A 26,185-nucleotide genomic window follows, 5' to 3' on the forward strand; every position below is an offset into this window, starting at 1 on the left:
TAAAGTGGATATTCGGAACATTGAACTATTTGGACGTATTAAGAGTTGTTTAAGTCAAAAAACCAAAAGCATATTACTGATGGTTTGAAAGTTTCCATCCTGCTGTCAGACGATAGGTGACAATAGCAGGAGGAGACACTGGGATAGCCAAATTAAGGTTAATGGCCACCACATGTTTTGAAGTCGTCGACTGGAGAGATAATCAATACTTGTGACTGTGGCTCCACTATACATCACGTCAACTTTAATTCCGAGAAAGACACGTGTAGACAGTTACATCAAGTCAAATCCATCCTAAGTTCCTAGAATTTGCTCAAACTAGTGAAACTTTCAGTGTCTAGCTTTATATTGTTCTCTGTACGCTTTACATCAGTAGGTCTTACTCTGTACATGAAAATATATTTCGTGTAAACGTTATCAAATCCAGTAAACTGTGTACATTTATCAGTAATGCGGACGCGTGGTACAGTAAAATACTGTTACACACAGTATGTTTGCTTCATATAGTATGAAATTTAAACTAATCGATCGACATCTGAAAAACATTGCAAACTTTATCTCTGTATTAACTAGTTTATTAAACATGAAATGTTTTATATGCGATAGCGTTCTAAAAACAATGCTACGCACACAGTTTAATTAGCATCTCGTGCCATCACCTTCTAAAGTTCTGTTACACACGGTAGTTATCCTTTTTTCATTCAAAGAATACTACACAAACGCTCTCAAATACCATTTACTACGAGAAGCTTGCGTTGCACTGATCCATGAATGGTTAAGTAATATATACATCATTGTGATATAAAACCAAACAACAAAAAACAACTGAATATTAACTGAAACTCTAATAATGACAAAAAAGGAACAAAACATTTGCATATTTACAAGGAGAGACATGGAAAATACTATCAGGATAAGACCACATGTTCAGTAAGGGTAAACGTCCACACTTCATCAACGACATCAAATACTCTAAAACATTCTCTTTCCATTTTTCTACGTTACGAGGCTTAATTAATTCGTTTGGATCACACAGTCGCCACAAAATAATATTAGTCGTGAGCATCCAGGTAAGAAGACTTGTAGAGTACAACAAATCTACAGTCACCTACCAACAAGAGTGAGCTGTCCTTCGTGTAGTAACTGTCGCTGGGGACATGCCAGAAGTCGTTCACAAGGCTGCTTAAGGAGTGTGTTCTTTAAGTACTGTAACGGGACAAGAAGACACAGTTTTGTTAAAATTGATAGCATCTATCTCTGTGCGCACCATTCTTAGCAAGCTTTCATTCAATAGTTAACAAGAGGCCTAGCGGTGTTGAGGGTCATTTAAGATAAGCAATATTGAATATAAAGGTTAAAGGGTAAAAAGCTTTCAATAGCCATGAAAAAGAAACTGTGACATCGATGAAAGTAAGCCAGTGTACATGCATACCATCAAAACTGTCATCCTATACTAATAAATCTTACAAAGTTATTTCCAGTGGGAAATAAATAAGTTATGTTCAAAAATATTTTTTCTATAAACAGTACAGTAAGATGAACCTCCTCCCCAGTAAGAAATGTGAGACCTGTTTTGGAAATAATTACTTTAAGACACTTCCATCCATTAAGGACATGACATTTGATTCTACCCTATCTGGGTGTTGAGGAGAATATTTCAAATCTTAATCAATTTGACCCCTTTTATCCCCGCCCAGTAGCACCTTGGTGTTACAGAGGATCAATATAGACATACCATCAAGCCGTCATCCTTCGCTCACAATTCTAACTAACTTTGAAATATTTCCAACGAAGATATAACAAATTATGCACATAAATCTGTTTTTCCTTTATAAACTATAGCAACCATTATCCCCTCCCAATAACGGAATTGTGAGACCCTGGGGCCATGAAATTCTCAATTTTGGTAAAGCGTCTCAAGATGCTTCTATCCATGAAGATCATTTGATTCCACCATACCTGAGTATTGAAAAAATGTTTTTGAAATTTGACCAAAGATGACCCTTTTAGCCACGCCCTTTAAGCCCCTTTGGTGTGGGGACCGTATACTTCACTAATTTTACTCATCTTAGGCTAGGGAAGGTTACTGTAAACTTTCATTGAAATCTGTTCTGAAGTCATAAATGTTAAATTGTTTAAGGACGCCCGACGCCGAACAAAAGTGATCGCAATAGGTCACCAGGTGACCTAAATATAATACAATATAATACTGGAAGCATTTACCTCTGGAATGAACACTCTTGGCTCCAGCTCTGTGACGGGTGGCCAGACGAGTTGCCGTTGAACCTCCTGTACCCGCTCATAGTTCTTAACCCATTTAATCTTTTCCTCCATATTCTCTGTAACACGTCAGCAGAAAAACAGTAAAATCACACGGCAGTAAACTATGTGTGTAGCGATATTCAATGTAATGCTCTCTTACTTGTGCTGGAATACCAATATGACAGGGATGACGTTACTTCAACCACTGACGAGGTTAATTTAGCAATATTAAATCGTTGTGTGTGTACCATGAATCGCCCCATAATAATGTCATCGTTATATAACAGGACTATGTCAATACGTAAACAAGGTATACTGGGTAGCACACCGCTGTTCCTTGATATCGGTCCACATTTTAAAATCTAGTACTGATAATCTTCTATCACAGATAAAGAAGAATGTACGTAGCGTCATTTCCACCCACTTAACCCTTTATCACTGATGAAGAATAACGCAAGACATTTCCACCCTTTCATCTTACCATTGAATATAAATTGTGTATCCTCTATCACAGATGAAGAACAAACGCAGTAATTTTTTCTGTTTCAGTCCCATGTAAAAGGTAAATGCTGTGCTTAAACACGATTCCATACGTACGTAGTCACATTTTCCCTCTATCATTCCTATACCAAACATACGTTCGTAGCGATATTTTCACTCTATCAATATTTTATCAAACATACGTTCGTAGCGACATTTTCACTCTATCAATATTTTATCAAACATACGTTCGTAGCGACATTTTCACTCTATCAATATTTTATCAAACATACGTACGTAGCGACATTTTCACTCTATCAATATTTTATCAAACATACGTACGTAGCGACATTTTCACTCTATCAATATTTTATCAAACATACGTACGTAAAGACATTTTCACTCTATCAATATTTTATCAAACATACGTACGTAGCGACATTTCCACTCTCTCTATAGAGTCCGTCAGTTGACATATCTCTTCATCACATTCCGTGTATTTCCGGATATTTCCCAGCAGAAGTGGAAGTTTTGTACAGTGCTGCATTGGAGCTACCAACAAATCGGTCAGCTGAAGACGCTTACATCGAGGATCCTGTTCACACCACTGTGAAATTAAAACGTCCATTTTACACTCAAGCATTCTCCTGCTACATTGTACGTCTACAAAACGTTTGTTTGAAACAACGTCTTCACTAAAATGGTATATTCTGTTCCTCAATAAATACATAAACTGATATAAATGCACCCGGTCCAAGTTTATTTCTAATGAGAATTAACATCATCTAACCAACAAAAATTATGAAAGAGCTGCTAAATGAAAGAACTGCTTCCAACGAGTCATGTATTTACCCTTTCAAACTCCGTGAAATCATCATGGCGGCGCAATTTTTCAAGGTAGGTAAGGGCGTTCGTGTAATTGAGGCAGTAGGTATGATATATATCTCCACCCTTGGAATGCGTTGAGAACTGTAGAAAAAAAAGAACACAGATAGTATCATACAAACCACCTTTGGAATTCTTAGTTTTGTAAACAAGTACAGGTCTAGTAAAATACTACCGCACTTCGGAATGTGTCAACATTTGTTTGGAAGTTCAGTACTAGTAAGATATATACCACGCTTCGGAATGTATAATGATCTCTGGAAAAGTTCAACACAATGAATTTAAATTTAGCATTAAGACAATGAATTTACTTAACTTAGGCAATAACTAATTTGGATGTTTCAACAAATCGTGGTGTTACAGCAAACACACCTTGGCGTTACAATGAACACATCTTGGTGTTACAGCGAATATTCCTTGGTGTTACAATAAACAAAAAAAACGATGCAATATTGAAACAAAAGTAGTGCAATGCCTTGAAACAAATGAAATTACAAAAAAGTTAGTTAAGACATCGTTACACGTAATTTAATACAGATTCTCTTGCTACAGTAAACATTTAGCATTTCCAGGTATATATTGATATTTATGAAAAATTAGAACGCTAATACTGGTATTTTGCTTCGATTACTGAACTATGATATGTACCCTTTCAAAAGCTTTGAGTAGAACCCGAGTACTCCCAAACTCAGTGGAACTCATTCCCTTTAACAGAGCCGCAATGAAGTCTTTACAAAATGTGTAGCTAACCTGGGACAAAAAGAACATATAGTCAGATACACGAGAAAACATAAAAATGTAAATACATATTCTGATTCACAGCTGATGGTATTCCTGAATGTAAATATCACGATAGATAAGAAATTTCACATTTAAAATCAATGTCTTTCGCACTACTAACTGGCAAACTGTCTTTATCAACACGGTGAATATTCATTGAATGAAAGAAGAATCACATCAAATATCAGTGTTCCTTATGCAAACTCCTCCATCCCAGCAAAAATGATTTCCTCATTTCTAAATATCGAGACAGAAATCAATTATTTCAGTCATTTAATCTTATATGAACAGATTAAAGAAAATTATATTTTGTTTTCAGCTACCCATCGTAAGCAATACCAAGAGTTACAGTACAGTGTACATTAATCTGTGCTGAATACGTACATAACAGATTTCATCGAGATTGCCGAACAGATCCTGAGGTTCTGCGTACATCAGGTGACCCTCTACCTGCACTTTCTTTAGAGGCTCCATAAAACACTGTAAACAATAAGAACATTTTATACCTAAACAATTACAAAAATATCACAAAGACCAAACAAAAACAAAGATACAAAACAAACAAAAAACATATATATAAAAGAAAAAAGAAAAAATCTTAAATAAACTACGGAAAACAGACGTCAACATGACAATAATATGAAAAGTACTACTTGAAAAATCGTATTTTTCCTGTAATAATCAGGTTTTACTAATATCCTGTAGTATGCAGCGTATCGGGATATTGGAGTAACGCAGACGTTCGAATAAAGAAATATTTCATCATTTAATACAAAATTAGTAAAATGTAAAGATTGTATAGCTCTGTAAACGTTCATATCAGTGTAAAACTATCGAGAAAATACCAACATGGCAACACAATCCTAAATCGAACTTTAATTCCATAAAACTAGGGCAAAGAAAGATTTACACGGAGACTCCTGAATAAGTGTTCCGGAAGAGTAAGCGTTTTCTACTTCACCCCCCACGTAAATCTTGGTCAATCGAAGCAATTAATGGCAAGTTCTCAAATGAGATCAAGTTATAGAACAATGGACCCGACAGGCATACTAACGAGCATCAAAGTCATCTAGCTTCATGCCATAAAAAGAAATAGAATATTTCTCAATGAGATCACCATTGCGACCATAAAACTTCCCCATAATTTCTATCAACCTGAAATTCTTGCACGAAAATTGTGATAATCGGAACCGCCCCTTGAATATCGAATCAACTGCAACATGTAAATACCATAGGTTGGAGATGCAGGGATACTGCTATCCAGTTCTGGCAAATTTACAATATGGAAATTGAAATAATCACTTTCATTATACAGCATGATGAAAAGCTGTCCATGCTGATTTCGTTGTAGGAAAAAGATCGAGATACGCTGCTGATACAGAAGAGTCTGTCAGTTATGGTGGATGTATACGATGGACGCAGTCAATAAATTTATTGTTATTTAAAGACAAGACGTCATCGATATATCTGATGTTAAAATTAAACGGCTTTGCAATGTCTTTTTGACCTGTTTTGATAAACTCTTCAATAAATTCAGCCTCGTATCAAAACAGAGGGGCGCCGTCGGTTCCCATAGGTATGCAAATAGCCTGTTGGAATATCTTACCAAACTCGATGATGTTGTCAGCCAGAAACTCGATCGTTTTTATGATTTCGTCCTCTATATATTTCTTTTTTTATTTAGATGCGAACAGAATTTTTACGAAATGGTACAGTAAACACTTATTTTAATTTGGCAAATTATTGTTCAATTTGAATGGAAGAATAAACATGTCTGCATTGACTCCGTGAATTATAAAATAATAGTTCCACTAGTCCTACTTCTAGCAATTATTCTGATGCTGGTGTCAATACTAGAGAATACAGTAAGTGCACACGAGACAATGCTTATAATGTACCATTGATTAGAATGACACTAACAAGTAGCCCAGTGTTAATATTCAATGATCAGCTGTACACGTGGAAGATTTGCTAATGTTAGGGTCAAGCACATAATTACCTGGCTAACTACATACCATGTTCTTTAGTTAGATTGTCAGACACCCAAGCAGAGAGATTAGGAAGATAATTGGTTTTCCGATCTGGGTATTAACGAGCACGAACCATTGCTGTCTTGCTACGTGTTAAACTTGTCCTTTTATGGCAAAGCGTGTGATTCCTTCTATCATCAGAATTACTATAATGATTGGTTCTAGCAATTATATGTTACCAGCGTGAGTAGTTATTTGATAGTTCACCATCACATATGTTATCACGAGGTCCGGCGAGGACGGCTAGTGGGCATTTTGGTGACTACATCCTGCGTGCAATTTGTATGTATCGCATAACAGTCGACTGATTCTCTTCCATATTCACTAGCGTTAAACCATTAGTGAAACACTGTGATCATCGGTATCCATACTTATGTGTCTTTTGACTCCTTATCAAAATATGAGTCTGTATAGAATATACAATATTCTAATTTGTATTTATTTGTTTTATAGTCATTTGTATTCATTAAAAAGGTTCTTAGGCTTTTTATTACACTAATTTTTCGCTGCAATATCTCGGTATCATTTCGTCATATACTGTGGATTCATTTATTTTCGTTGGGTTCAATTTTCGTTGTTTCTACAAATTAGACAGTTTCGTGGACTCATAAATTCGTGGATTTTTGATTCTGTGGGAAAAAAATAAAAACTTTAGAATTTTCTCTTTTTGCTTCCAGTCGAAATTTTTTCTGTTTGTATTAAGGCTATGTTCACAGGAATTAACACTGATGACAAGAATAAAAGAACGTTTTTTTTCCAAGATGGCGTCCTGTGTCTCGCATTAATATCAAACCACAAATCAGTATATATCCAGGCGTGTAATCAATCGGTAATTATCAGAAACAATTGTTTTCAGTGGATAAACATTGTGTGCTGATCAGTCGGTGTACCGCAGTCATATGAAAACACCACGCGTATCGATTGGACCATGTGTGTAAACAGGTGTGTAAACAAGATCTGCAGAAACAATTATGAAGTAAAAACACAACTCACTGACGATAGTATAAAGAAATCACAGTGATGAACATATCATTATGTATCTTATCCATCATGTCGTTAACACAGTGGTTAAAATCCGGGAAATTGAATCTGCGAAAGCCTGACGTTCCTGGGCTACCCGACTCCCGACTAATTACGGGGCTTCTGTCATTACCGGTGGACGTTTCCGGTGTCGGCAAAGATTACTTGGTCAAATTCCAAAATTACTTTAGTAAGTAGTTCATATTTCGTTGTGTTTTTAAATTCGTGGATTTGCTCATCCACGAAAACAACGAAAATTGGACCCCCACGAAAGAAAATGAATCCACAGTAACTAACGTTCGTGGTGATATGTATAGATTGATGTTCATACTTATAGATGAAACGTTTCTGTGGTATCTGTCAATTTGACCATTATTTTCCCATATGTCATTTACATCCACGATAAATGAAATATCTACCTCAATTGTGATAATGGTTGCATTGTTTAAATGGTAACTCGGAAAATCAATGAAATTTGAGGATAATATGAACAGAGGAGATATTGTCTATTTGAAAGAGTACAAGACCAGGTGTTCCGGACTGGTAAGCGTTTTCTGCTCTACACCCGCCATGCAATGTTAATCTTTGTCAATCAAGTAAGTAGCGCCACGTTCCTACATGACAGCAGTTACCAGTTATACTAACACATATCAAACATGTCCACAAACAAACAGACCTTTTCAACATTGAGGAGATATATTGTAACAAACATTAATATTTTACTGATTCTGTGTAATGTTGTAAAATACACATATCGTTTTAAGGTATCAATATCATCATATACAGTCAAACCTGTCTTTAGAGGTCACTCAAGGCAGCAGAGAAACGTAACCTTTATACACAGGTGTTCTTTATATAAAGGTTCATGCACAATTATTTGTCTTACATAGGGAATAAAAAAAGCGGCTCTTGCAGCAGGTGGCCTTTGTAGACAGGTGATCTTTAAGACAGCTTTGACTGTACATATCAAGTATTATGTACATTTACATAATGGTGTGATTTTCAAAAATACCTACGTGTTTTAGCACCATCAAATGATCGATAAGGAATACACATTCACTTTTAAACAGTTCCCAAACCGCTTCACGTCGCTTCCGCTCCGTTTCGGACAGGCACATCTGTTCTGTCTGTTTGTCCGAGCTAGCTATCAGGTCCGACCAATGTAGGCTCTGAAATAGAACGATTATTATTAACCTACAACCTATAAACATCGAACAAACCATAGACAAGATTATTTTTTAGAGATGAGAAACAAAAACCATGTATTGTAAATCCGTATCACACTAGGACAACGAACACACCATGTATTGAAGTATATATTACTGACGGACAAACAACAAATCATGTAATGTAAATATGTATTACTGAAAGACACCAAGCATACCATGTATTGTAAATGTGTATAACTGAACGACAACGAATACTCAAAGTGTTGTAAATGTGCATTATTGAAAGACTAAGATAACACCATGTATTGCAAATATGTAATACTGAAAGACAACGAACACACCATGTGTTGTAAATACATAACACGGACGTACAGCAAACACACCATGTATTGCTAATATGTATTACTGACAGACAACGAATAATTCATGTCATGTTAATATGTATTACTGAAAGACAAGGAACACGACATGTATCGTAAATAAGTAATACTGAAAGACAACGAACACACAATGTCCTGTAAACATGTAATACTAAAGCACAGCGAATACACTATGTATTGTAAATGTATGTAACATGTATGAGTTTGTAATCGTTCATCATTAAAAGGTTTACATTTAATTGTTGATATATTTGACATATAGATATGTAACATGTATGAGTTTGTAATCGTTCATCATTAAAAGGTTTACATTTAATTGTTGATATATTTGACGTATAGATATGTATGTTTATTGGTATCAATCAATATGTTTCTATTCGAATGTTCAACCATGAATGATTTGTAATCATTTAATCAATGTGTAACGTGAAATACAAACAGCGCAGTGGTTGAACTACTATATATATGTTTAGGAATAACAAACATTTTCTTTTGCTTAGAAGAGAAAAGGCAGACATACGGCGTACCATGACAAGCAAAATGCCATTTTAAATTGCAATACAACATTTCGAGTTATTCTAAAAAAATAAACCAGGATACTTTGTAACATAAAATGATACTTGTAAAGTACACTTTGCCTTAAACCTGCATGAGTTTGTTCACTAACAAGATCTCTCAGAAGGATATTGACGCCACCATTGTTTGCCTTTATTTGCTCTAATTTAGCAATAATGATCTTAAAATGTCAAATCCAAGACATTCACCTATTTGCCATTTCGTTTGTCTGATCCATCCAAAAATCAAAAGGACACTATTAAGAACCCAGGGAACGTTTTACTTTCAAATCCAAGATCACTGCCTATCGGCCATTTTTTTCGGATCAGTACCCAAAATGGAAAAATGCACTACACATAATCTTGAAAATTATCCATCCAGTGCTTCTAAAGGAAATGCTACAACAATAATTGTTTAAGGACTGTTGGACGGACGACGGACCTTGGACGAAGGGCGATTTGAAGTGCTCACTATCTGCAAATGATAAGCTACAAATAAGTAATGTGTAATTACATGACTGACAAATGTGTCAATGCCCAATTACAACTCCGTGTATGGCCTGGGGAATAATGTATCTACAACATGGATACGTAAGTTAAGAAACATAGGGCAACGAAGCCACAAACCTTATACACTGCCAAGTAATTATCCTTAAACTCCGAAGGTTTCATCCCGGCCAGAACGTCCTCTAGTTTGGACAAGGCTTCCTTGCTCCTGGATTTCATCTGTTGTTGAAAACATAGTCATTTTATCAGACTCAATACACGCCTGTTTTTAGAAAAAAAAGACGACTGTCCATGTCTTAGTTTATGTTAATATATCTTCAAAACAATTCATTCTTGACAATAAACCAGTCTAATAATAAGTCAAGGATTTTTCGTGAGGAATGCATCTTGAAAACGTACCAGTCTACAATGCAAATAACTATGCTTAATGATGAAAGGAAAATTACATATCAATTGCAGAAATGAACAAATTAAAAAAAATTAAGACTTCAGATTTATCAAAAACGTTTCTTTGTTTAAAACAAAAATATTGCTTTGTAGAATATTTGTTTTTAAAATGGCTATAATGTCTAGAAACAATTTTAGGACATATGCCTCAAAAATCATATATGAAAAATGCGCCGGTCTTGAAGCCATACATATGTTACTAATAAAGAACCTAAGATGCGCCGTGTTTTCCGCATTTCAGCCTCGTAAATAAAAGCGCGATAAAAACATAATGACTCAAAAACAAAGAACAACAGCGGACTGTGAACAAAAGACATTGGTTCAGGTAACCTTCGAAACGTAGAAGAGTCATACCTGATACTTCCAGGAATATCTCATATGCCAACATTTGTCTTCCAAAAATATACTGATGTCTTAAAATTGTCAATATACACACCTCAGAGGAAGAAAGACTATTCTCTAATGAGACTCTGACAGCTACCATAAAATGCAGTCTTCATCAACCTTAATATCAAGAACATTTGTGCAGCAACTTTCTCAGCTAGCAGTCGACATATGTCAAGTCTATGACTACATAGCATTGAAAATGAAAATGAACTCGTAACTGGTGAAGTAATACATATATAATCGTCTGATAGAGAAACAATAACATGCCGATATGTCATTAGAATTTTTATTGCAAAATATGAACAACAGAAAATTGTATAAAAACATCTTTCAAAACAGTACAAGGAAAGTAAGGCCAGGTTCTCTGAAGGAGTAAGCGTTTTCTGCTTCATCGACCACACCAGCCATGTAAACAAAGTAAGTTATATCGTGCTCTTCAACAATGGAACCGCCAAGCACACTCAACTTTATATCGCACATAGCATGTAGAAACAGAAATATCATATTAACAATTAGAAGAGTCTGACGTCAACAAAAACATTTAATAGCAGTTCTCGTATTTTGTAATTATCAAAGAGAAACCACGATCTGGCTTTTAAGTAGACATTCTTATCACTGATTACCGTCATTAAAGATCACAAATACTCACCAATTTTAGCAAAGAAAATGACTGTCGTCCTTTCTTTGTATCTGCAATAAAAAAAAGTTTAATGCACAGATATATATTTGATTCATCAATACACTGCACAATGCAGCGAATATCGTACGATCACCACGTTTTTGACCTATGCAGAAATACGCGAGACTTACTTAAGGTAAATTTAGTTTACGATAAAACGTGACCATATATTGCGACATACCGTCATTTATTGTTGAGGTTGAACTTGAACCGTGACGTAAAGCGTGGAAGTCAGCGACTGTGTTCCGCTTGAGGAGTTTCTTGTGGTGTTCTTGAACTAGGAGGTCGCCCGGATAGATGCTCATAGCAAGTTCTACTGAACTTCGACGCCTCCGTAACCTCTGGGCTATATTACTGTACAGTAAAAAAACACTTTTTATTGCGTGATGGCTATTTCCTGAATTTTGATATGTGAATTGTTAGAATTAGTTATCTTTTCAATGCAAAACAAAAAAATACATGTAATTTTAACAAAAATAAAGCATTGTAAGGCTACAGAACGCAATTTAAATCAAATGTTATTAAGAGTAACTGCCAACTTAATATGTTAACACGTTTTGACAACAAAAGAGCATCTCTGGAGATTCTCGAGGAGTGGACTCACCTCGCGCCCTCACCCTCATCACACGAGTTACTTGGTGACACTTCTGGTGAAAGATTAGTTGGTGAAACATCTCCAAAGTTCTGTAAGGACAAAAAGGAATCTGCATTGTGAGCAAGAAACGCCACAAAAAAACAACAAATTGCATAACCAGGTAACTTTATTGTAGGGAAATCGCTCCTATGTGCCTTTGAATATGAAAAAAGTTATTGCATGAAAAGACAGTGAAGAGCCGGTTACACTAAGAAAACCCAGCATTCTTACATTTCTCCGCGGTGTTTTATCTACTGCAAAACCATTATAGAATGTATCGCCACAAGAGAAATACTTATTTGAAATGACAGGGCTATGGAGAAGAGAAGCTACAACATCGCCAATATCATGAATCGACATTATATGACCAATCCTGAAAAAAGAACGCTGTTTGGCATAGGTATCAAACAAACTATGTGAATGTAGGGGTGATTGTAGGGGTTATTTAACACATAGAATATGAGTATATATATATATATAGTAAAAAACAGTAGGAAGTAATTGCAACTTTTGTATTTTTACATGCTAATGAATTAAAAGAACAATCAATTTAAAGATATTACGATCATAAAATCATACATTGCATATCTGTTTAGGTATGCCTTAAAATAATAATTATCACTATGTGAGTATTACATGTATTAACCTACCTTATGATTTAATAAACAGGGGATTTTTTGATAATTGATAAATACAAAGTTTTTGCAACCAATATCATTTTTCAAAAACGTTTTGATTACGACAAACCCAATTGAGTAAAATCTACATAGGAACTTTCCACCATCCAATACTAGTTTCGTAATATATAAAGAAAAATTCTAATTGGAGTACATCATACACATTTTTTAACTACATGACATTGCATTCATTTGTCACACAGACTCAATAGCAAAGACTTTAGTACCTATCGACAGGGAAAACAGAACAGCAAATCTGCAAGCTTAACGAACGCTTTAAAAAGAACCCGCCTTTGCAGAAACATCAATAAGACGTATACATTTCTATTTGTTGTAATAGTTTTTGTGGTTCATTTAATTAAGATGTAATCACCGGATAAGACTTGTGGATTATCACTGATATCATATCGATTACTTATAAAAGGTGGTTGTTCTGGGGTCAGCCATTCGGGTTAATAGGGAACGCTAGTGACGTCAGTGTACCTAATATAGATAAATATCTCCACTTAAACTCCTGTAGCCATCGTATTCCCAGCTTTAATGGCTTGGCGGAACAATTAATGACAAATATATTTAGAACGATGCCATGTTAAATATATTGAAGAGTAGTTGATAGTTTTGTTAACAAGCGATAGATATAGCTCGTGAATTTCTTGCTGAATTAAAAATATGTATGTAGTTAGACCAAATCGTGATAATACTATTCAAGTTTGAAAGAAAAATAGCATTTGTTTCTATCTATTTTTCCCGAAACTCTTTTTTTGTTGCAATTTACAGGTGAAATATCAGAAATTAATAAATAAATTTGATGAATCACAATAATGTGTATTACTCAGTCAGTCGGCAATATTTAGATATTAGAAATTAACATATTTAAAGGTTTTCCGGTTCAGATGCGCTCACTGCCCTTTTCAAATGTGGAAAATGGGTGCATATGCGTGAAACCGAGTTACAGTTGTCGGTTGAGCTAATTATCACTGTTTGTATTATGTAATGTATGGCCTATATTCCAGTGTCGCCTAATTAGCGATATTTTTCCATCCGGGGGCTAAATAAGTATAGCACAGTGTCAGCACACAAGAAAAATAGTTCCTCGGAGAATGCGGAGAATATAACGTTTGGCTTACTGGTTAGTTGTCAACATAAAAAGTGTCGGCGCGATCTGGTGATAAGACTACCATATACAGCTTTAGTGGTAATTCATAGCTGTCGGTGATATCATCGTAGCGGGTTCTGTCTTAAACTATAACAATTTCAATGAACGAAACACGTGACGACAATAGGACTAAAGGCGACATGGCCAAAACTCCTGTGGGAGGCTGCTAGAGTTACAGGTATTACCATGACAACTGTACATCTCCTGCCATGACTACTGCACATCTCCTGTCATGATTACTGTACATCTGTCAGATCCTGTCATGTTGCAACAGTCGTCTACCACAGAGGTACAGCTATCACCATGACAACTGTACATCTGCTGTCATGACTACTGTACATCTGTCAGATCCTGTAGTGTTACATCAGTCGGTCTACCACAGAGGTACAGCTATCACCATGACAACTGTACATCTCCTGTCATGACTACTGTACATCAGTCAGATCCTTTTGTTACATCAGTCGGTCTACCACAGATGTACAGCTATCACCATGACAACTGTACATCTCCTGTCATGACTACTGTACATTTGTCAGATCCTGTCGTGTTATAGCAGTCGGTCTACCACAGAGGTACAGGTATCACCATGACTACAGTTCATCTGTTAGATCCTTTTGTGCATGGCATTCGGTCTACCATATATGAACAGGTATCATTATGCTGTTGAAGTGAAATTCTAACGGTTTGTGTACCTGTACATTATAAGAAACGTTACGGAAAGAAACTATATTTGAAATAACTTGAGAAACCTGCCAATAAACGAAAACAGCATGCTGTACGGTAGTAATGTACATTGAAAGGATAGAGAAACACTTGACCTATTTTTACCTTCGTGTCCACGATGGCTGCCCGTCGTCCCCGCCGAGACAAGGGGGGAGAAGGTTCACAGTCACTCTCCTCCGAACCGCTGGTCAAACTTAAAGAGCTCCTCCTTCGACTGATCTGTCAAAAATATTATCGTAAAGAAAAATAGCATATCTGAGGAAAAATGATTATGATGATATTGTTACGCCTTTCATCGCATATAACTATGCTGTTATCGGTATAATAACGCCCATTACACTCTTTCCTATTCAAAATGTGTATTAACTCAAGACAATATATTGGATCTGCAATTGGTTAAAGATTCGCAATGCATAACTATGACGTAAAATGAATTGTGACGACGAGTTCTTCGCGTACCTACATGAACATGCGATAAACAAAATGGTGTATTCACTTCCATTTCATATATCAAATCAAAATGTAAATCTAATATTTTTACAACAATAGTGAAGCAATCTTGTACTTGTGATATATACGTAAAGATGGCACCTGGACGAATTCATTGGATAATAGGCAGAATATGATAAATACATATATATTTTTTACACTGTAACACGATTAATGAAGGAAGAATGTTTTTGACTGGTACCCTGGAAAGGGCCTCGAACTCGAGATCTGTGGCACCAAATCGCATAGCCAAAAAAAATCCTGACTGCCTAACCACTACACCACCACGACATCCCTAAATTCGGAAGTTGTACTGGTAGACAGCTTGGATTTTCTCGAAATGATCATTGTGGAAAATTGTCCAATTACGTGATATGATATATATAGACAACAATAAAAGGAGTTCAGAAGGAACATAATTTCATAATATATCTATAAAAAGACACAAATATGTGAATGTCTGGCTCTTCCTGATTACATGCCTGCCACAACTTCTAATCTACATATCAGTTCATGAGACTGAAATCTTTCCGAGCTCAATCTAGATATCGTTACTTTGTGACAGGCAGATAATTAGACTCTTAAAATAGTTGTCATAACAACTCAACACAAAGCAATGCTTAGGAAGTGGCAATAAAAGGTAGGGATAGGGTAGAGAGAAAGACGGGGTTTGAAAGTTGGATACACTTTGAATACACGTGATGACCTGAGGTTGTGTGACGACCTATTATTGCACACTATATATATAATTATTTTCAATATAGAGTGTACAAAGATATAGAAGAAAGGTGGGGCTATTGGTAGCTTCTGTAGTCGTACGTTTACAAATAGGTATTTACGTTCAAACATGTACATACGCAAGAAAATAGCGCTCCTTTTGTACCAGAAATGGAAAAATAGTATAGTTTTGAGGGAAAATGCTGCAAAATCATTTCCTATTTTTCAATACGATACAATCATGTAGTTCTAATTGTCTAAGTCGACCATACCTAATGCCTTTAAGATGACTGTTGGTAACGAAATCTACATTACTAGAGGTTTGTCTTAAACCTTTTGACTTTTGGATGCAAAGGCTTACTGGTTTCCACTGGTTTACAAATGCATGTACTATTCTACAGAGTACAGAATACTGTCTACGTGGGCACATATCCCTATGGTTCTTTGTACAGTAAGATACTGGCAATAATAATCCATTATGGGATTAATGGCGTCGGAGCTGTCATGCTGTCCAAACAATGTATTTTATACTGCTCTTACGCCTCAAGTGGATTTGACATCGTACCATGTCTCATGAGTGCCGATAGATTCACCATCATCACTGGGATGCTCACTTATGTAGCCAGCAGCCAATGATATCTGGTATGTGACACAGGGTATCGTCCGAAGATATTTCATGTCTAAGTTTGGAAAGTCAATCATTCGCAGTAGCATCTAGTTTGACAAATACATGTAGCGACTTGTCCCTTCTGGTAAGATCTGTCTCATTTTTCACACGGTGAGCTAAGTTGTTGTGACTACTAAGGTGCATTTTCATTTTGGCAGCCAGAGTCCTATCCGTTGCGTCTCGCTCTTGTGTTCTAACATATATGGGTCCTCGGAGACATGCTGTTGGAGACAAGTTGTGTTTAAAAAAAAAATATATTGTTTGAATCATCCGTGATATGACTCCACTTCCCATCTGAATTAAGTTATGGATCTTTCAAGGTTAGCATGTAGGTCCTAATGTTGAGTCTGTCCAAGTTTTAGATAAGACGGTGTATTTGTTGCCAAACCGCGTGATTCTAAATCTGGCAAAACATCCCTAAACCCTCGATCAACAACCACGTTGTCATCTTTCTTTAGCCAGGAGAGACTAACCATGATGACTTTTGTAATCTTCGCATCATTATTGCTTCCGGGAAAAGGTCAAACTACGTCCAGAATGTAACCATCAGTCAGGGCTATGCTCATGAACTTTAATTAGTTCCGATTCTTCGGGCCACAGTAAGAGATTCTCTAGAGCTTGCGACTAAAAATTTTTTTAAATAAAGATATTTGTATCGTCAAGTATGATAGTCGACCGCTGCTTTTGAGAAAACACGGTGTTGTGTTCTAGAATATTTGCTCATGTAAGATAATCACGCCCAAGGAACAAAGGAACAAAGGCTATTTCTTATAATTTTATCATGGAACGAAATGTTTTCGATATTCTTGAAATTGACATGTTAAAAAGAGTGGTACACTGTTTCCATAATTTGGAGAGTAAATATCAGAGAGAATTTTCAGAAACTGTGTTGCTGTCCAACCAGTCAAGGCTTTACAAACTGCATCATCCAGAGAGGAGAAACGCCGAGTAAAAGAAGTCTCCCGCTTTGATAGCATATATTATATCCCCAAAAGATAATTGATGACTTCCTTCGATCTGGAAAATTACTGGGAAGTCTTTTAAATCTTTCTCTTCATCAGTGCGATTTCAACGTTAGGGTGAAGAACTTTCTCGATGAGATGACGTGAACACATACGCGAAGACCAAGGGCAACACAGCTCATGATGAAATATGCGTTCGTTTTTTGCGCGCATCGGCAATATGGTCGAGGTTTGATTGAAAATCTTTATACATTGTGTGTAGTTTGCTTTGGAAGACTGGCCATAGAATAGATCCTCTATGAATAACAATAAGTGAGATTTTTCGCCACGTATCATCAACACCAACGTTTGACCTTCCAGTTGGGGTTTTCTTTACTGATAATTCTTGAAACACCTAGCCATATCACACATACTAATCTGCAAAGTTAGTGCAATCTGCTTTTAAAACACCAATCAACCAATTATGCTGGAGATGTCTTTCTAGCAGATTTCTTGGTTTTCATCTTTTTCCTAAAGACTTCTTTACAACCCGCACCTACTCGTCTACCTGTCATTGTGAGCATGGTACTGTATTAGGTGTTTAAAGTCTTCGTATTAGTAGTAAATGAAGAAAGTAATGTCGAAAGAACAATTGATTATATTGGGGTATATACAATATGTATTGCTGGAAAATTTATATAGTAGCTATCGGTCATATGATATATTGTATTTAACGTCCTAATTATAATAGACAGATATAGTCATTCAAGGACATGTTCGCATTACTTGTATGCGTGCTAGGGGTTGTTATTTATTAGGATATGCACATGTGTACATGAAGGTTTGGAGTGTAACAGGGTGGTCTCCTATGTCCACTATCGTTCAACAAGTCATAGGGGTGATATACATCAAAGCCAAAAATCAACACAAATGGTGAAGTTTCGATCTTTGGGTAGGGTTATTGTAAGAGATAAAGTTGTCTATGTGCTAAATAATTTTGAAATGACTGAACTTGGAAGACATTCAAAATGTCATTTGTTCACAAACAAATTTACGTTTTTCGCACACAAGGCTTATAAACTCAATAATATCTGCGTATACTTACTGTTTTTTGGTATTTATTTTATGGTTTGAACTTTATTGTTTCGTTAAAATAATTAATAAGTTTTATCCGTTTGTGACAATAGGCTTACAGAGCTTAGTAATTGATTTACGTAATTAGTTAATTAGGCAAGTGCGTCATCAATTAAGTTGGATTAATTATAAAGTCAAGGGAACCAAAGCTATGTATCGGTGAGTGGTCTCGAACAAAGACAATATAAGAACATTGTTCATAGGGCCTGTGAAGTATCTTTTTACATGATTTAAGATATATCATTACACTTATACATGAACCTTAATTTGATGTAGTTTTTTTAAGTTTCTAGTGGTACACGTATTTACGTAGAGATCAACAGTTTAACAAATGGACCAGCAAGCGTCAATAATTCCAACCATGAATACGTTTTTTTCCCATTTAGAAATACCATAAGTCATGTAGGGCGTTAAACTCAAATTTGTACATTACACATTTATTCTTATAAATAAATACAGTGTAAATTTATCACTAAGGTGTATCAATTAAGACTATTTCCATCTGGGATAGTGCCAACAACATTCCCAATACACAGTGGTGTTTGCCTGCAATCAACCCGACACTCCGCATCAATCAAAACGCTCCTCAATCTCAATACGTCAATAGAAAGGAAATGCATGTAAATGATGGTCTTTTGATGGAAAAACATCGTCGTAACTTCCTACCTTCTTTGGAACTGACAGGAAATTTTGCCCCTTGTGAGATTGGTAAACTTTTCCGTTCTGAGAATCTGGAAAGAGAATGCCGAAACAAGATCAATCGAAAATCAATGTCCCTGGAGGCAATGTTTAAATGAGAACAAATGGCGAGAACATTGAGTCACGAGATTTAGTCGTAAACATTCACAGCCCACAGCCAACTGTTATCCCCCCTCACAACGGGACTATCAGTGATCTTTTATAGTCAATATCCGCCAGTCATTACACAGTTATATAATGCACATCATTATACTCATCGAAGCATATACACGGGCTTGATATATGATTTTATTTTGTTTCACTTTTGTTGTGCGCTCTAAGTACGATACCTACAAATAGTACCTACTGTCACGTTCTTATCTACACTGAGACATATACAACATAAGACGGTGTTGTCTGTGTGACCTATACAACATAAGACGGTGTTGGTTTTGTGACCTATACAACATAAGACGGTGTTGTCTGTGTGACCTATATAACATAAGATGGTGTTGTCTGTGTGACCTATACAACATAAGACGGTGTTGGTTATGTGACCTATACAAGATAAGACGGTGTTGGTTATGTGACCTATACAACATAAGACGGTGTTTTCTATGTGACCTATACAACATAAGACGGTGTTGGTTTTGTGACCTATACAACATAAGACGGTGTTGGTTTTGTGACCTATACAACATAAGATGGTGTTGTCTATGTGACCTATACAACATAAGACGGTGTTGTTTATGTGACCTATACAACATAAGATGGTGTTGTCTATGTGACATATACAACAAAAGACGGTGTTGGTTTTGTGACCTATATAACATAAGACGGTGTTGTCTGTGTGACCTATTGTCAAAAGATGGTGTTGTGACCTATACAACATAAGACGGTGTTGTCTATGTGACCTATACAACATAAGACGGTGTTGTCTATGTGACCTATACAACATAAGACGGTGTTGGTTTTGTGACCTATACAACATTAGATGGTGTTGGTTTTGTTACATATACAACATTAGACGGTGTTGTCTGTGTGACCTATACAACATTAGACGGTGTTGTCTGTTTGACCTATACAACATAAGAAGGTGTTGTCTATGTGACCTATACAACAAAAGACGGTGTTGTTTATGTGACCTATACAACATAAGATGGTGTTGTTTATGTGACCTGTACAACATAAGACGGTGTTGGTTTTGTTAATATACAACATTAGACGATGTTGTGTGTGTGACCTATACAACATAAGACGGTGCTGTCTGTGTGACCTATACAACAAAAGACGGTGTTGTCTATGTGACCTATACAATATTAGACGGTGTTGTCTGTGTGACCTATACAACATAAGACGGTGTTGTCTATGTGACCTATACAACATAAGACGGTGTTGTCTGTGTGACCTATACAACATAAGACGGTGTTGTTTATGTGACCTATACAACATAAGACGGTGTTGTCTGTGTGACCTATACAACATAAGACGGTGTTGTCTATGTGACCTATATAACATAAGACGGTGTTGGTTTTGTGACCTATATAACATAAGACGGTGTTAGTTTTGTGACCTATACGCCGTAAGACAGCGATGTGTATGTGATATATACAACATTAAATATATTTTACCTTTGCAACATAAGGCAATGGTTTTTTAATGACATATACAGCACAAGACAGTGTAATTCATGTGACAAAAACAGCATAAGAAAGCATTGTTTATGTGACAAATACAACATTAGACAGTGTTGTTTATGCAACATATATAGTATATGAAAGCGTTGTTTATGTGACATAGATAGTATGAGAGAGCGTTGTTTATGTGACACAGAAAGTATGAGAGAGCGTTGTTTATGTGACACAGAAAGTATGAGAGAGCGTTGTTTATGTGACACAGAAAGTATGAGAGAGCGTTGTTTATGTGACATAGATAGTATATGAAAGTGTTGTTTATATGTCAAATACAACATTAGACAGTGTTGTTTATGCAACATTTATAGTATATGAAAGCGTTGTTGATATGACATAGATAGTATATGAAAGCGTTGTTTATATGACAAATACAACATTAGACAGTGTTGTTTATGCAACATATATAGTATATGAAAGCGTTGTTTATGTGACACAGATAGTATAAGAAAGCGTTGTTTATGTGACACAGAAAGTATAAAAAACATTGTTTATGTGACAGAGAAAGTATGAGAAAGCGTTGTTTATGTGACACAGAAAGTATGAGAAAGCGTTGTTTATGTGACACAGAAAGTATAAGAAAGCATTGTTTATGTGACAGAGAAAGTATGAGAAAGCGTTGTTTATGTGACAGAAAAAGTATAAAAAACATTGTTTATGTGACACAGATAGTATAAAAAACATTGTTTATGTGACACAGATAGTATAAGAAAGCGTTGTTTATGTGACACAGAAAGTATAAAAAAACATTGTTTATGTGACACAGAAAGTATATGAAAGCGTTGTTTATGTGACATAGATAGTATATGAAAGCGTTGTTTATGTGACCTATGAAGCATAAGGCAGTGTCGTTTATGTGTTCTATACAACATAAAATGTGTTGTTTCTGTTACCTTTACAATATACGAAGGGCTTTTTGTCACCTATACAATATAAGGCAGTGCTGATTGATGTTTATGAAACTTATATATTTACATTTTGTATTTAAACAACATACGACAATATTATCATATACAAATCTGACGTTAGCTTCCTTATATGACAATGTCTAAAAGTCACTTACCTTCCTCGGTCAACTTAGGACAAACAGCCATGTTGGAATGAGGGAGAAATGATAAAGACGGGACTAAGGTGTGACAAGAAAGGTTAGAAGTTAACCTTATTATTGGTTCTGAAGCGAGGGGTCTGGGTTGGGACAAATTACTTGATCGCTAAACCATTATCCCAGACTGGTGCCTCTTATCGGTATACGTGTGATGTGAATGCAACCTGACATTTCACCGACATTATCAGAGTAACCTTCTGTACACCTTGGCCCCGAACAAATCATTTCATTACCATGGTGACTTTAAAGAATGATAAAATAAGAATCAGAAACTATGATGCTAAACTAACTTATTTGCCATACTAGCGATTTACGGCATAAACTATACCTATGCTTTGAAAGGTGGTCAATAGCTTTATCATTTATGCAAATGGTGACAATGGACAATTACATCGCTCCCGCCGATGTCTAATATTTATTTGACTATATAGCTAGTTCCTGACGAACAGGGACAGTCACAAGTCGCTTTGATGGCATAGCCAATTTGTAGTTCTAGTGAACCTGTGTTATCATTTGCCTGTGACTGGGTTCGTTCCTCAATAGTTTCCTGACCCGGAATAAGTCAATTCTTCTTTGACCGTTACCATGACAACACTACGGAAATGATATCTGTACCTTGTATACCGTATGTCAAGGAGATACGCTAACACAACGCACCAAGAAATTCTATAAAGAACGAACAGCATGCCATTAACGCTAATTAGCCAGAAATTGAAAGTGGGAACATCTTTTAACAGTTAAGTAACTAACGTCATTGAATTACACTGTAACAATGAGGGTGACTTGTACGCGGATTACAGTGTCACCGAATTGACAACGAGAATTACCGTGCTAATAGTTCAGTGCATTTCGTCAAGGCATTCTTCATCCATGCCGTGCCTCATAATTTAGTCAGATCAAACAAATCTACTTAGAACATACGAGAAAGCAGGAAAGCGCGCAGGTACGGTTGTCGACTTACCGGAAGTTTCGTCAGAGTCGGACGTGACAACTACACCGGGAACTGAGTGGAATATATCAGGTGATACTCTTGGCGAGGCTAAAACTTTCACATAGCCATTATCATTTTCGTTGTTCGTCGTCAATCTTCGTAAATCTCCGCAAAGTTTAGAAACCTCTTCTTCAGACACAAGACTGTTCTCTCTCGACACGTCAAAAGAACTGCAAATAGCAAAAAGCGAAAACTTCAGTTATGACAACACTACAAAAAAAAACGAGGTCACTTCATCACTCATATCTAATAGCGGCAAAGGGGAAGATACGACAACAATTATATTTCAATCAGGAACGAAAAATGCCACACTACTGTATCAATACCATTAAGGACTACGGACAACACGGTCATTTGTATTTTCATCACCAACGACAACAGACAGCATCCTCATCTATTGTATCGTCTCCAGTAATGGCAACTGATATATATAACTTCATCACAAACGATAATAGCAAACATCATCATCTACATATTCATCAACAAGGACAACAGTCAACAGGGTTATCAATGCAATTTCCTAAATGCTGATAAAGTTCTTCATCTGCAACGTTAACATACCGTACCATCAGCTATATCTTCAAAAGTAATCTCAACAAATATTACGACCACCTTTATCTTCATCAGTAACGATAACAAATATTACGACCACCTTTATCTTCAACAGAAACGATAACAAATATTACGACCACCTTTATCTTCATCAGAAACGATAACAAATATTACGACCACCTTTATCTTCATCAGTAACGTCATCAAACATTACGACCACCTTTATCTTCATCAGAAACGATAACAAATATTACGACCACCTTTATCTTCATCAGTAACGTCATCAAACATTACGACCACCGTTATCTTCATCAGAAACGATAACAAATATTACGACCACCTTTATCTTCATCAGTAACGTCATCAAACATTACGACCACCTTTATCTTCATCAGTAACGTCATCAAACATTACGACCACCTTTATCTTCATCAGTAACGTCATCAAACATTACGACCACCTTTATCTTCATCAGAAACGATAACAAATATTACTACCACCTTTATCTTCATCAGAAACGATAACAAATATTACGACCACCTTTATCTTCATCAGTAACGTCATCAAACATTACGACCACCTTTATCTTCATCAGTAACGTCATCAAACATTACGACCACCTTTATCTTCATCAGTAACGTCATCAAACATTACGACCACCTTTATCTTCATCAGAAACGATAACAAATATTACGACCACCTTTATCTTCATCAGAAACGATAACAAATATTACGACCACCTTTATCTTCATCAGTAACGTCATCAAACATTACGACCACCTTTATCTTCATCAGTAACGTCATCAAACATTACGACCACCTTTATCTTCATCAGAAACGTCATCAAACATTACGACCACCTTTATCTTCATCAGAAACGATAACAAATATTACGACCACCTTTATCTTCATCAGTAACGTCATCAAACATTACGATCGTATATCTTCATATAACTGATGATTTTTTCATCCACTCGGTATAAACGTGTTTGTTCTTTACAACAATTTATGTTTAAGTCTCGCAATGGGATAACTAACTGCATCTGATATGTATCTCCTCTACTACCTACGATTCCTGATGTATAACTTAGTTTTACTTTAGTTCACCAAGTACATTTCCAGTAAATACATGTACCGTTCCCCGCGGTAATATCAACCGATACCTTCAGTGCTAACATCACCACTATTTAAGCGGTATATCAAAACCAATTGTGATGTAACAAGTGTTCGGGATTGAGCTTTAGTACCCAGGACGACCATCATTGATCTATCACGTGATCTGTCAGGCGAAGCCAACAAACAAAACGTCATTAGCTGGCGATTCTAATATGAAGCATCTTTTGTTCCGTACATCTGTCTATGTGACAAGGGTATTCTGATTATCGCTGAGAACGCCCACACGGAGTATAATCATGACAATCAGGTGATCGCGGAATCAGGACGTATCATGCGCTCTTACCATAAATATATACATGACAAAACGTTAGATAAAGATCTTCTAATGACGTCATTGACAAAACTAAGCTTTGCACGCGCATCTCACGATGTTTATCTTAATATGGCGACTACTTGTTAAGTCATTAAAAGCATATTGTGTTTTCGTATTGCTCCAATGGACAACAACATTGTATTCTGTAGGTCGATACGTGTTTTTGTAGATATGACGTCACATTAAATGTAGCTTATGCAAATGTGTTGAAACAGTTAACTTCTTTGTTGTTTAATATTTTACAAAATTCATTACAAACTATTAATGTAATTGTGTGGTGGGTTTATTTCATACTTTTAGTTTGTTTTTGCTTTAAGTTGATTGCTTGAAAGGCTATTTTGTTAGGTCAAAATATTTCAACCCATCAAAAAGTCTCGATTCTGCGTTAAAAGTTCCATTAGCCTAGCTAGTCAAGGATGGTCTTATATCAGGTTTGTAGATATTTTTGTGTTATTGTTTTGGTCACTTCGAATTACCACACATAACTATATAGTTAGTGTTCGCTATATATGTCCGAGAAGATTGTCTGAGAGCTTTACAAGTGCGCCTAACACTTCATAAAGACAAACTATCACCAACCCTGTTAGCCATAATAGTCATCCTTTACTGTAGATCCGTGAATCAGAAGTATTACCCATTTATTATGACAGGCAGATAACGGGAATCAAAAATATACCTTACACATTTGTGTTTTTGTATATCATGATAACATCAAAATATTTTTGACAATTAAACTCTTAAGAGACTTAATTCACTTTTAGGAGTATTTTATTTCGTAGATCCGCCCCCTCATTTCGCGCGAACACGATAACTTTCGGAGTGGAGACCTCCCACACAAGTCACATTACAAAAATATCAGTATTAAATTCTCCCGACAAATGGTTTATGGAATAATGAAACGTCAATTATTCCGTAATCTGTGGAAAGCCGACATCATACTTGGGTATCCTGTAAGCCTCCA

The 26,185-nt window shown here is 36.0% G+C and overlaps 1 protein-coding gene across 1 annotated transcript in view; it reads right to left on the minus strand.

Moving 5' to 3' along the window:
- Window positions 1-26,185, minus strand: part of LOC132546533 (uncharacterized) — a 102,196-nt gene that overhangs the window by 6,141 nt on the left and 69,870 nt on the right. Inside the window, exons 3-16 of the mRNA XM_060210253.1 lie at window positions 23,154-23,353; window positions 19,385-19,449; window positions 14,876-14,989; window positions 12,185-12,264; window positions 11,762-11,934; window positions 11,551-11,591; window positions 10,188-10,286; window positions 8,474-8,626; window positions 4,792-4,887; window positions 4,276-4,377; window positions 3,595-3,711; window positions 3,175-3,349; window positions 2,224-2,339; window positions 1,113-1,206 (exon numbers count right to left, since the gene is read on the minus strand). Coding sequence (XP_060066236.1) covers window positions 1,113-1,206; window positions 2,224-2,339; window positions 3,175-3,349; window positions 3,595-3,711; window positions 4,276-4,377; window positions 4,792-4,887; window positions 8,474-8,626; window positions 10,188-10,286; window positions 11,551-11,591; window positions 11,762-11,934; window positions 12,185-12,264; window positions 14,876-14,989; window positions 19,385-19,449; window positions 23,154-23,353 — 1,625 coding nt within the window. The remainder of the gene's footprint in view (window positions 1-1,112; window positions 1,207-2,223; window positions 2,340-3,174; window positions 3,350-3,594; window positions 3,712-4,275; window positions 4,378-4,791; window positions 4,888-8,473; window positions 8,627-10,187; window positions 10,287-11,550; window positions 11,592-11,761; window positions 11,935-12,184; window positions 12,265-14,875; window positions 14,990-19,384; window positions 19,450-23,153; window positions 23,354-26,185) is intronic.

Source organism: Ylistrum balloti, unplaced genomic scaffold (genome assembly GCF_031769215.1).
Source record: "Ylistrum balloti isolate Yb309-2 unplaced genomic scaffold, AGI_CSIRO_Ybal_v1 Utg369894, whole genome shotgun sequence".
Taxonomy (NCBI): Eukaryota; Metazoa; Mollusca; class Bivalvia; order Pectinida; family Pectinidae; genus Ylistrum; species Ylistrum balloti.